This window comes from Cucurbita pepo, unplaced genomic scaffold (genome assembly GCF_002806865.2).
Source record: "Cucurbita pepo subsp. pepo cultivar mu-cu-16 unplaced genomic scaffold, ASM280686v2 Cp4.1_scaffold000192, whole genome shotgun sequence".
NCBI classification, from domain to species: domain Eukaryota; kingdom Viridiplantae; phylum Streptophyta; class Magnoliopsida; order Cucurbitales; family Cucurbitaceae; genus Cucurbita; species Cucurbita pepo.
The window spans coordinates 179,796-191,227 of record NW_019646459.1 but is presented as its reverse complement, the minus strand read 5'-3'; the positions used below and the strand labels follow the sequence as shown (position 1 = coordinate 191,227).

At 37.0% G+C, this 11,432-nt stretch overlaps 2 protein-coding genes across 5 annotated transcripts in view; one reads left to right on the top strand and one right to left on the bottom strand.

Moving 5' to 3' along the window:
* Positions 1-60: 60 nt before the first annotated feature.
* Positions 61-2,495, top strand: LOC111784359 (mucin-5AC-like; the record flags this gene model as incomplete). The annotated part of the gene is given in 3 exon segments (XM_023665078.1): positions 61-172; positions 715-1,761; positions 1,955-2,495. Coding segments are annotated over 3 exon segments (1,417 nt in total), but the record flags the coding sequence as incomplete, so codon positions are not given.
* Positions 2,496-3,028: 533 nt separating this feature from the next.
* The window catches only part of LOC111784364 (vacuolar protein sorting-associated protein 41 homolog), a 23,928-nt gene continuing 15,524 nt past the window's right edge, over positions 3,029-11,432 (bottom strand). For all 4 annotated transcript variants that reach the window (XM_023665083.1, XM_023665085.1, XM_023665084.1 and 1 more), the window contains 6 exons: positions 5,181-5,258; positions 4,994-5,113; positions 4,819-4,899; positions 4,655-4,740; positions 3,726-3,807; positions 3,029-3,640 (listed from right to left, as the gene is read on the bottom strand). In XM_023665083.1, the coding sequence (XP_023520851.1) occupies positions 3,197-3,640; positions 3,726-3,807; positions 4,655-4,740; positions 4,819-4,899; positions 4,994-5,113; positions 5,181-5,258 (891 nt within the window). In that variant the 3' untranslated portion in view covers positions 3,029-3,196. The remainder of the gene's footprint in view (positions 3,641-3,725; positions 3,808-4,654; positions 4,741-4,818; positions 4,900-4,993; positions 5,114-5,180; positions 5,259-11,432) is intronic.

Here is an 11,432-nt window from a genome sequence, read left to right as displayed (position 1 = left end):
CTTTTACTTCGTGCGAATTGAAGAACCAGTTAAATTAACCAGAGGTTGATCTCTTTTCAGGCTCCTAACTCCTCCTGGAACTCCTCTTTTTCCATCTTTGGAACCAGACTCAGAAAGGGTCTCAATGAGACATGCTACTCCAATGGGTCGATCCAATGTGCTGAAATCTAGAGTAAGTTCTCTCTCAAGTCTCAACTTCAATAAGTTGAAGAACATGGTGAGATTTGAGTATCTTTGGTTCTTAAAAACATAGATATAGTTATACTTGTTAAAGAGTTCTTTTTAACCTTCCACGTCGTTTCATTGTGGAAATTCATTTCTTGGGAAGTTCAGTAGGAAAAAGCTGGAATTCAGCACTTTGTCTCATCATGAAATTAAATCACTCAAGACAGGCAAAAGAGTTTATTTTCTTCCTTTGGTAGATGATTATATTAAGCTTGATGTTTTTGTTCCCAAGTATGTTTATGCCATTGTCATAGTTTGTTCACTACAGAGCAAGTCGGATCGATCTTTCGTTTATAGACAAGAGAAAATCTACCGGCCTACATTCTTGAATTGCTTGGAATTTTACGCTTAGAATGACACCTAACAATTTTTCAATCTTATGCTCGTATCTGATAATTTTGAATATTCCTCACACATTTCAATAGCAGTTATTTTTGTTGTGTTATTAATTTTCTCTGTTTTTTAATATGTTTCCTTTTGTGGTTTCAGCTCGGAAATCTCCAACAAGAACCTACTACTACGAGGAGCAACTTGGTCCCAAAACAAGCAACTTCTTCTCCAGGATTGAACTCCTCAAGTGTAGGCACACGTCGTCCTTCATCATCCGGAGGTCCTGGATCAAGACCTGCTACCCCAACTGGACGCCCTACATTAACCACAACATCTAGAACTTCCAGATCCTCAACGCCTACTTCCCGTGCAACTTTGCCTTCAAATAAACCAGTAGTTTCCTCGGCTAAGCTTGCAGCAACTTCTAATAAGCTGGCAGTTGCCTCAGCCAAGCCAACAGCTACCATGAGTAAGCCTACGGTTTCGTCTGCTAGGTCCTCAGTTCCTTCAAGATCTTCTACTTCAACAAGAACAGCAAGATCATCAACCCCGACTTCCAGACCTACTGTACCTCCAGCTAAGCCCACATCAAGGGCCTCAACTCCAACTCGTCGGCCATCCACACCATCTAGTGCACCAAGTGCACCTGTTTCCTTAGTCAAGTCTTCATCATCAATTTCAAGGCCATCCCCAACAGCGTCAAGGAATCAAGCACCATCAAGGGGAGCTTCCCCAACAGTAAAATCCAGACCATGGAATCCTTCAGAGATGCCTGGTTTCTCACTCGATGCTCCACCCAATTTAAGAACATCACTTCCTGAAAGGCCACTTTCAGCCACAAGGGGTCGGCCTGGAGCACCCAGTGCACGATCTTCTTCTGTAGAACCTGTTCCGAATGGTAGGCCAAGAAGACAATCTTGCTCTCCGTCTAGAGGACGTGCACCTAATGGAAGTATTCATCTCAGTGGAGGTTCTGTCCCTGCAATTAACCGTATGCATTCTAAAGCTAATGACAACATAAGCCCTGTATTAATAGGGACGAAAATGGTTGAAAGGGTTATAAGCATGCGCAAATTGGTCCCTCCCAAGCAAGATGACAAACATTCACCTCATGGGAATCTGTCTGGGAAGTCTTCATCACCAGATAGCACTGGCTTTGGGAGAACACTATCTAAGAAGTCTCTGGATATGGCAATAAGACACATGGTATGTATCTATTTTGTTCTCAAAGGATCTTTGTTGTGGAAGGGAATTTTTATTTTTCCTTTCTATCGTCATTCTTGGATAAACTTCACTGTCGGTAGAAAGTGAAAAGATCAATAGGCAATGTCAAACTCACACACGGATTTCTTTTCAATGCATATTCTTGTTTAACGCTATGCACACTTTTCTTGAGCAGGATATAAGACGAAGCATTCCAGGTAATTTACGCCCATTGATGACAAATATTCCAGCTTCTTCAATGTATAGCGTACGGTCTGGGCCATCTCGAAGCAGAAATATCAGTGTTTCAGACTCCCCTCTTGCCACGAGCAGCAACGCTAGTTCTGAAATGAGTGTCAATAATAATGGACTCTGTCTAGATTCACATGAAATTGACGATGAAATTGGCAGCGAGAGAGGAGGTCGATCACCCCGCAGCTTGTGCGCTAGGTGAAGCTGATGGTTCATTTGGAATTAAACTGCCATTCTGATCAATCAAGTGTTTCATTTTGGATATCAACTTTCATGATGGTACAAAGATGATGATCATGGAAGTGATAACCAAATCATGTGTCTAGGACTGATGTAAAGTTTATTGAGTCGCTGATTGTTGTATTTATGTAACTCCAGAGCTTTGTATGGCTTAGAGGAACAAAGGAACATGTTATATGCTGAACTATGTTCTTACGCATTTTCGACACGGTTGACGTATTTTCTACTTAACTTTTGATTGTTAACTATCGACAATAGCAGATCCCACAACTAGCCTTCATGAACTGGAGGGAACCAGTACCAATAATGCTATGCTGTAGGCTAATCAATCACCAAGAATTAGAGAGTGCCCGTTTTCCATTTCGGTGTAGCAGCTGCATGTTCTGCTCAAGTTCCTAGTCAAAGAATGAATATCAATGATGCTGTTGCCCAACTACGCCTTGCAAGACAACTTTTTTCATAGGGATTGGACGTATGAGCGTAATACCTTGGTGAAAACTAGCAAGCTATCAAGCCTCATTGATCACTAGCTAGCTAGTGCAAAATCATGTCGTTGTGTTCTCTTAGTCGGTGCCTTACTTGAATCCAAGATTGTTTTTAGATAATCTATGAATATGTAGTGCTATATGTTTGTACTCCTATTGCAAGGAAGATCAAACGTTTTCTAACGGGCTTGACACCAAGCTCTAAAAGAGTCTTCATCTTCATCATCATCAAGCGAGCTGTCTTTCAAAATTTTTTAGTGGTATGATTGTGGGAGATTTAATCGGTCTGATTAAAAAAAAAAAAAAAAAAAAAGTCACTACAACCATCAAAACAAAATCTTCTTATCTTTAATTATATGAACATCGACAAAGAAATATAAATGGCAATACAAGCAAGGGATCGTAGATAGATAGCCTGTACATACCTGCATGATGATCCCAAATATGCATACAAAGTGCTTTCAACTCTTGGAAGCAGCAGTAGTACATAGAATACAACGCATTCTAGGACCGCCCGCATCTGTATCATCCTCATCGTCGTCCTCAAATTCTCCGTTATCATAATCGAAGTCCGATGTCGAATCATGCCGAGTCTCTCCACTCCCTTTCTTAGCATCAAGATTGGAAGTAGATTCTATAAGACAAGTCTCATGGTATGCATGACAGCAAAAGAACACAATGACTGACATATTTTGTATAGAAAAGGGATCAAAACATATGCAGCATCGAGCGCCTCCCCGAGTTTTCGACTTGACCTCCATCATTCTAGCACTCACAGATTCCTGAATAGATTGAAAAATCTTATTTTCGCTTCTTTTCCCACGTATTTCATCTTCTTCGTTGCTCAAGTAAATTCCATGTCTGGCCTCATTGTAGTACTTAACCAATAGATTCACAGTGTCAGCCTGTAGAAAATCACCCATTACTTACTATCCGCAAGCACAAGGTTCAGTTCTAGTGATGCAACAAATTTGTTTAGCATGAAAATACCTTCAAAATATCATTACATCCATGTCTAAGACTCGTTTCCGTCCTGTAGTCGGTAATGATTTTAACTAGCCGATCCCTAAGCCTGAAATAGAAATAATGAAAATAATTTAGATCATATTTAGATCCAAATGAAAAAAATGGTAATAATTTTTTTTAAAAAGTAGAAGCACTTTTAATGTGTAATGCCTCAAGCCGGAGATTCGGACTAGGATTCAAAATTCAAATCAACCATCCGACGCCCCTGGCATTCTCCTGCAACTCTTATGATCTGGTCACCCTACCTACTTGTATGAACGGCTTCTAAGAGTGACGATTGTTCACACAAACCAACTCAAGCTCTTTCAACATGTTTTTTCCTCGCTTATATGCTTTCTATTAAGAGATTACCCAACATAGATTTGCTCCAAGCCGATCACAGTTAAGTTTGGAGTTCCTACGATTGAACCACCAAAAATGAAAATGCACTTTGTTCGTATAGGTAGTAACTATCAATTCTTTGAAAACTTTCTTAACCAAGCCTTGCATAGCCTGTGGATCGATTGGTTTGTGTGAACAATCGTTCACTTTTAGAGATTACCCAACATAGATTTCTCTAAGCCGAGCACAGTTAAGTTTGGAGTTCCTATGATTGAGCCACTGAAAATGAAAATACATCTTGTTGGTATAGGTAGTAACTATCAATTCTTTGAAGACTTTCTTAATCTGCCTTGCATAGCCTCTGATCCCTCTCATTTGAATGTGGTATAAGTTCTTATATGTACCCCTCCTATACTCTAAATAATGTCTCAACAATCAACTAATAAACAACTTGGCCAGCTTAAGAGATCATATAGAATGAGAGCATAAGCACATTACAAAAATATAACTAGATAAATAATAGCCGTATGAATGTGTAAAAAGCAATGATAACAGCAGAAATTGAAACTAACCGAGGTATCTCTAAACCATTGGGAACCATGTTGACAATATAAAGAGGATCTAAATTACCAACTGTGTGCTCCAATAACATACCAACCTGTGAATAATGGAGGACAAATCATTTAAAATAAATCAGTGTATGGCAATTTATGCAAGCAAAGAGCGTCCATTATACCATTTCAGCCTTGTGAAGACATAGCTTTATTAATTCTTCCCAAAGTTCATCATCATGCTGCATGCTAACAAACTCCACTGCCTGTCCATGATTAAAACAAAGTCTTAACCTGATCTCAAAAGTGAAGAGATTTCAAATGGAAATGAGAAGTTTCTATCTGAAAGAAGGGAAGTACCTCTTCGATATCTCCTAATTTATCAATGATGACAGACAGGGCTTGTTTTGCGTTTCCCATTCTACCAAGAATAAAGACTTGCTCCCTCAAAAGATTTTTTTTAATGCAAATTTCATGTGCCTGAGATTGTAATGTTCACAAAGTCATAAACAGACGGAGAATAACCACTATAAACAGAAATTCTAACCTTCTCAAGCGTATAATGTTGACTACTACGAAGGAAAGGAAGCAGCATCTTTATGTCATAGTCAGCATAAAGCTCCACCTACAAAAGTTTTGGAGGTAAAGAAGAAGCAATTTATTAAATAGGAACAAGAAAGCTCTAACTACAAAGAAAACACTTATTTTGTTTATAAACAAAATGAGTCAATCATCTCTCCACTATCATTTCTTCAAGTATAAACAAAACCCAAAATATTAATTCCACTGTTACCAGACAACTAATCTTTTTTCTTTTGTCCCCCACCCGCTCCAAATGATGGAAGTCTGATTGAATTCTTTAGGCAATTTTTCCGTCAAATTCTAGGTGAGAAAACTTTCATCATATGGAATCAACATTTTCATCGTGTTAGTATCAACAAATCTTGGTTAAAGGCTAGCTGGAAGACAGAAACGTTTCATTTGGTTGGCCCATTTAGGTAAACTAAAAACATTGTTGAGAATTGGTATTTGAATTCTGTGGGAATATCTAATCTCCAGTTTTCGTATAGTTTGTCTTTTGCTAATGCCTCTGTTTCTTATACAAAACACACACCGCGACCAGAATCCCATTAAAATACCCTACAATGGTGTTCAATAATTCGATAGATTTGATTTGTTGTCAGATGAAGAACAATCTCATTTATTCCTAGGTTACACCTAAGGTGGTAAGATTTGGGAGCTGCTTTTCTAGACTTTAAATAGTTCATAGGAGAATATAGTTCAACTTGTGGTGTGTGTCGTTGAAATGCAGTCAAAGATGTTCTCCAAAGAATATGGTTCGCAAGAGCCCAAAACTTTTAAAGAAAAAGTCCGAGACCAATTGATGGATTTTGCTAAAAGTAATGCTTCTTTACGGTGGATTTTGACAAACCAATTGTCGTTGACCCTAAATTTCCCTATTTTACCTGAAGCTCCTGCAAAACATTTAACGGGACATTTAACGTGGAATTTACTTCACCTTTATCATAAATTCAACATTAATTTCATACCTCATGGAATAAACAAATACAAAAAAGAGGAAAAACATTACTGAATTATATGCCCTATACTAACGTATGACTTATTAAATACAAATACGACTCCATCTATACTAACCTATATTTTATTAAATACATATACAACTCAACTTATACTAACCTATACTATTACTAAATGCAAATACAACTCAACTTATACTATTAAATTTGAAATGCGAATCTATCTCATGCATGTATCACGGTCTCGGGGTTGCGGTGCCTTCGTCAGCCTTACAGGGGCACCTTGCCTTTATCTGAAGAATATATTCATGAGGCTTGAGTATTTAAGAATACTCAATAAGCGACCCCCTATCGGGGTTATGATGCAAGAACATGCAAATGCAATGACGGGATCTATCATAACAGTTTATTTCCTATGATACTATCCTAACGGGCAGTTGGATGTGTACTTTATACTCTACACACGGCCCACACGTGTGAGTGTGAACCCACCAGAGCATGCTCGCCCGACAAGGAAAGGGGCTCAACGGTGTGCGAACCGACTGGTGGGTCCATACTCACACTTGTGGGCCGTGTATAGGAAATGAATTACACATCCAAGCTGCCCATTAGGATAGTACTGTAGGAAAATAGACTGTTATGATAGGTCCCGTCATTGCATTCACATGTTCTTGCATCACAATCCCGATAGGGGGTCACTTACTGAGTATTCTTAAATACTCAAACCTCGTGCTACTACATTTTTCAGATAAAGGCAAGGCGCCCTTGTAAGGCTAACAAAGGCATCACAACACCGAGACCGTTACATGCATATGATAAATTCGCATTTCAAATTTAATAGTATAGGTTAGTATAGGTTGAGTTATATTTGCAAGTATATATTGAATTGTATTGACATTTAATAAAATATAGGTTAGCATAGGTTGAGTCATATTTATATTTAATGAGTCATATTTATATTTAATAAGCCATCGACAGATTTAATTCAGTAATGTTTTTCTTCTTTTCTTTGTAATGCTTTTCTCTTTTCTGTGTGTTCTTTTCTTCTTTTACCATCGAATTTAAAAAAATAAATGAGGTAGGAAATTAATGCTGAAGTTATGATAGGGATTCATTAGAGTAAATTCCGCATTAAATGTCCAGTTAAATATACCGTAGTACTATTAATATATAAATATACCGTAGTACTATTAATATAATTAATATAATCATTACTAATTGAGGGCTTTGAAATATTCAACCTCGGACTACATAAACTCAACCCATTTTTTCTACCCAATTACTAATCATTTAAATCATTTAAATCAGAATCATGAATACTTTTTTTCTTCAACAAGAAATCAAACTTTTCATTGAAATAATGAAAAAGATGGTTAATGCTCAAAATAAAAACTCCAACAAAGGACTGAACAAAATAATAACAGAACATGAGCAAACCATGCTAAAAACCGAGCTACAAGAAATTACTATAAATGAAAACAAGCTAAAATCCAAACTACAATTCAAAGACTAAATAAAAAATTATGAACAATATAAAAATGCACTCCAGTTAAGATAAATATCTTGGGTAGAAAAACCAGCAAGATGATCCAAAATGGATCCAAAATGGAACTTTAGGAATGTAACGGCCCAGACCCACTGCTAGCAGATATTGTCCTCTTTGGGCTTTTCCTTTCGAACTTCCCCTCAAGGCTTTAAAATGCGTATGCTAGAGAAAGGTTTTCACACCCTTATAAAGGGTGTTTCGTTCTTTTCCCCAACCACTGTAGGATATCACAATCCACCCCCCTTCAGAGCCCAGCGTCCTCATTGGCACTTGTTCCTTTCTCCAATTGGTGTGGGACCCCTACCAAATCTACTCCCCTTCGGGGCCCAGTGTCCTTACTGGCACACCGCCTTGTGTCTACCCCCTTCGGGGAATAGCCTCCTCGCTGGCACATCGCCCAGTGTCTGGCTCTGATACCATTTGTAACGACCCAGACCCACCGCCAGCAGATATTGTCCTCTTTGAGTTTTCCCTTTCGAGCTTCCCCTCAAGGCTTTAAACGCGTCTGCTAGGGAAAGGTTTCCACACCCTTATAAAGGATGTTTCGTTCTCCTCCTCAACCAATGTGGGATATCACAAGGAAGAGGTCTTAAGGCGAGATGCTTCAAATCTTTCGGACCAAGAAAGTTGCTTGTGGTGAAAATCTATTTGATTACTTTTCATCCATAACTCAGAAATAATTGCCTTCACCGCATTTATGCACAAATAAAATGAGCTTTGGAATTCAGTGAGAGAACAGTAAGTAAATGCACGACATTGTTCCTCAGCGTAAAATGGAATACCCACTCGACTTTGAACAAAGCAAAAACAGCCAAGAAACATAAAGAACAAACTGAAGGCAGAATGGACTTGAAAGGTATTTTTCTTTGCAACACTTGGGTAACTTCTAGCATAACCCACAAAAGAATGTTGATTCTTTTGGGGCATTTGAACTTCCATAAGGACTTATAAAGCTCCTTCTCCAACGGACTTGAGAATATCAAACAAAGATGAAACCGAGAATGTACCTAAAGGATCAAGTGACCAGGTTCTAGAGTTTTCAACCAATAGTAACAGTAGAAAGTTTACTCAAAAAAGTCCGTAAATATCCAGATTCCTCATCCTTCAAAGCTCTTCGAAATGTAATGTGCCATGAACTAATTTGAACATCCCAATGTAAAGCAACCCAACCATTTCGAGTAGAATTAATAGAAAAATAACCGAGGAAAGCAATACTCTAAAAAGAGTTAAATAACCAGTGAACCTCCCCAAAATAGAATCCTTTTCCCATTTTCCAATTTAAAATGAGCAATGTTTTCAAATGGAACCATGTTTTAGAAACATTCGACCAAGGGCTGCACAAACTCAGACTATTTAATCAACCGGAATGTCAAATATTAATATCAGACCCATTGATACAAAATAAGACTTCTTAATCATGCCACAAGGACTTAAAAGGTGGATGACGAGATTGTACTCTACATATCCCAAGTTGACAACAAAATAGAGTTGCATAAACTGAACTCAATTACAACTCATCTTTCATTAAAAATAAATCAAGCTTCATTTCTGTAACTAGAACTCAAGCTACTTCAAACTGCCTCAAGTGGACTTCAATTACTCTTCGATTGGATAGGTTACAAAGGTTACTTGATTGAAATATTAAATCTCATTGTATTTTTCAGTTTTAAAGTATTATTTTTTATATTTGGAGTTATAATTTAATTAGTGACCATTATGATGGGCATGAGAGTTACAATCTTCCAATTGACTATAGGTTAGGGTTCATTTTCAAGGCTAAATAGTCCTTCATGTTGCTGTTTTACCATTAAGATTTTGGAGATTTTTAGAGATTAAAATGAAAAATGCAAATTATGCTTTTTAGGTCATGAGCTTATTCCTTTGCATTTCTTGTGACTAGATTTGCATATAAAAGTCATTCAAGTAGTCTTGATAAAGCAATCTTGTGGAGTATTTCAAATGTTGAGTTTAGAAACAAGTTTTCTTTATACTAGATATTGCTACCATGTAAATTTGGTATATCTTCTTCCTTGGGATTAAATCATCTTGATTTGGGGTTCTAGCATTTATGATCTAGGGAATTGCATATTCATAAGGGTTCTTAGATCCAATTGGCTGGGATTTACAAATCATTTGGTACCAGAGCTACAGGTTATAGATCGAACATGTCTCCGTCCAGACTTGATTTGTTTCAACTTCACCTTCAATAGAAAACTCTTCATCTTCCATAACCTTATAAACTCCTTTTAAATCAATTTCGTTAGCAAAATCCTTTAACTTAAAATCACTATGGACCAAGCTTGGAAGAACTAATGAAGCAATATCCCTAAAACGAAGAGAAAAATCACCAAGCTTCTTATCTGTGACCACAATCTCCACCAGAAGAAAGCCACAGTTTGGAAAGAGATACTGACTAATCCCCAAAAGTGTTTGCCAATTGCTTCAAGCATACATCGTTCCAAAATGGCAAAGATAAATTTTTTATAACAATCCAACCTCCATACCCTTTGATAAACCTGGGATGAAAATGGCATTTACAGCATTTACACACCCAATTTTCAATTTTCAAATGAAGGTTTCCAATGAATCTCCATTTTCCATCAAATTTCATTTTAGAGAAGCTGTCGTCTAATTTCACCAAATGCTTTGTGATCCATAAAAGGATTAAGAACAATCTTAGATTGAAAATATTCTTCCAATGCTGGTCTTACTTCCATCCATGGGCAGTGGAGCAAACATCCCAGAACCCCACAAAAATCATTGAAACTCATTCCCATCACTTCTGTATTTTTTTTTTTTTTTTTTTTTTTTTTCTTACCCAAAAGGAAGATTTGTTCATCTTTATCTTTTGAGCATTTAAATCACGAGAAGCACCTCGTTTTGAAGACATCACTTCTGCATAATTTCTAACAGATTGCTTGCTTTTACTTTCATCTGGCTTTGATGTCTTCCCCAACACCTCTTGTATTTGCATCCACCTTGGATGACTCTCCAGCCACAAACTGCTTGGAACACACATTTTCCTCATATTTGGAGAGAGTCTCTGATCATTTCCCAGAAAACTGACTATCCTTTCTAAAACAGGCAGGAACATGTGTTGTTTGCCTTCTTCCACCAGATAAAGGTCAAATTTCACCCTCAGAAAACCAACCTTGGTATGGTCTAAACTTGCATACATAATGGTTCCATCAACATTTCTGTTTTTCTTCTGAAAGAACGCATGCACTGGAGATTGCAATAAATCTACTAAAAATGTCTTCAAACCAACACAAATGGGAAATGGAAAGTTGAATCTTCTGCTAAGATTTAAAATCTTCAACGATAAACATATCATTTTCATACCAAAAACAATAAAAATATATTTCAAACACTGCAGCTCTTAATCTCCATCATNAAAAAAAAAAAAAAAAAAAAAAAAAAAAAAAAAAAAAAAAAAAAAAAAAAAGAACACACCCTCCAGCTCAACACCACCAAAAGGGAGAAAGAAAGGAAGAAGAATTAAATAAACTAACCTCAGTCAAGAAATTGGCAACTAGAAATGACTACCGAGGACGATGGAAGATGAAAAAACGGGGAAAAGAATGCAGGATGGACGAGACGAGAGAGGAGAGGGCATTTCTAGTCCTTCTCTTTTCTTTTTCTTTTATTTTATATATATATATATATATATATATATATATATATATATATATATATATTTTTTTTTTTTTTTTTT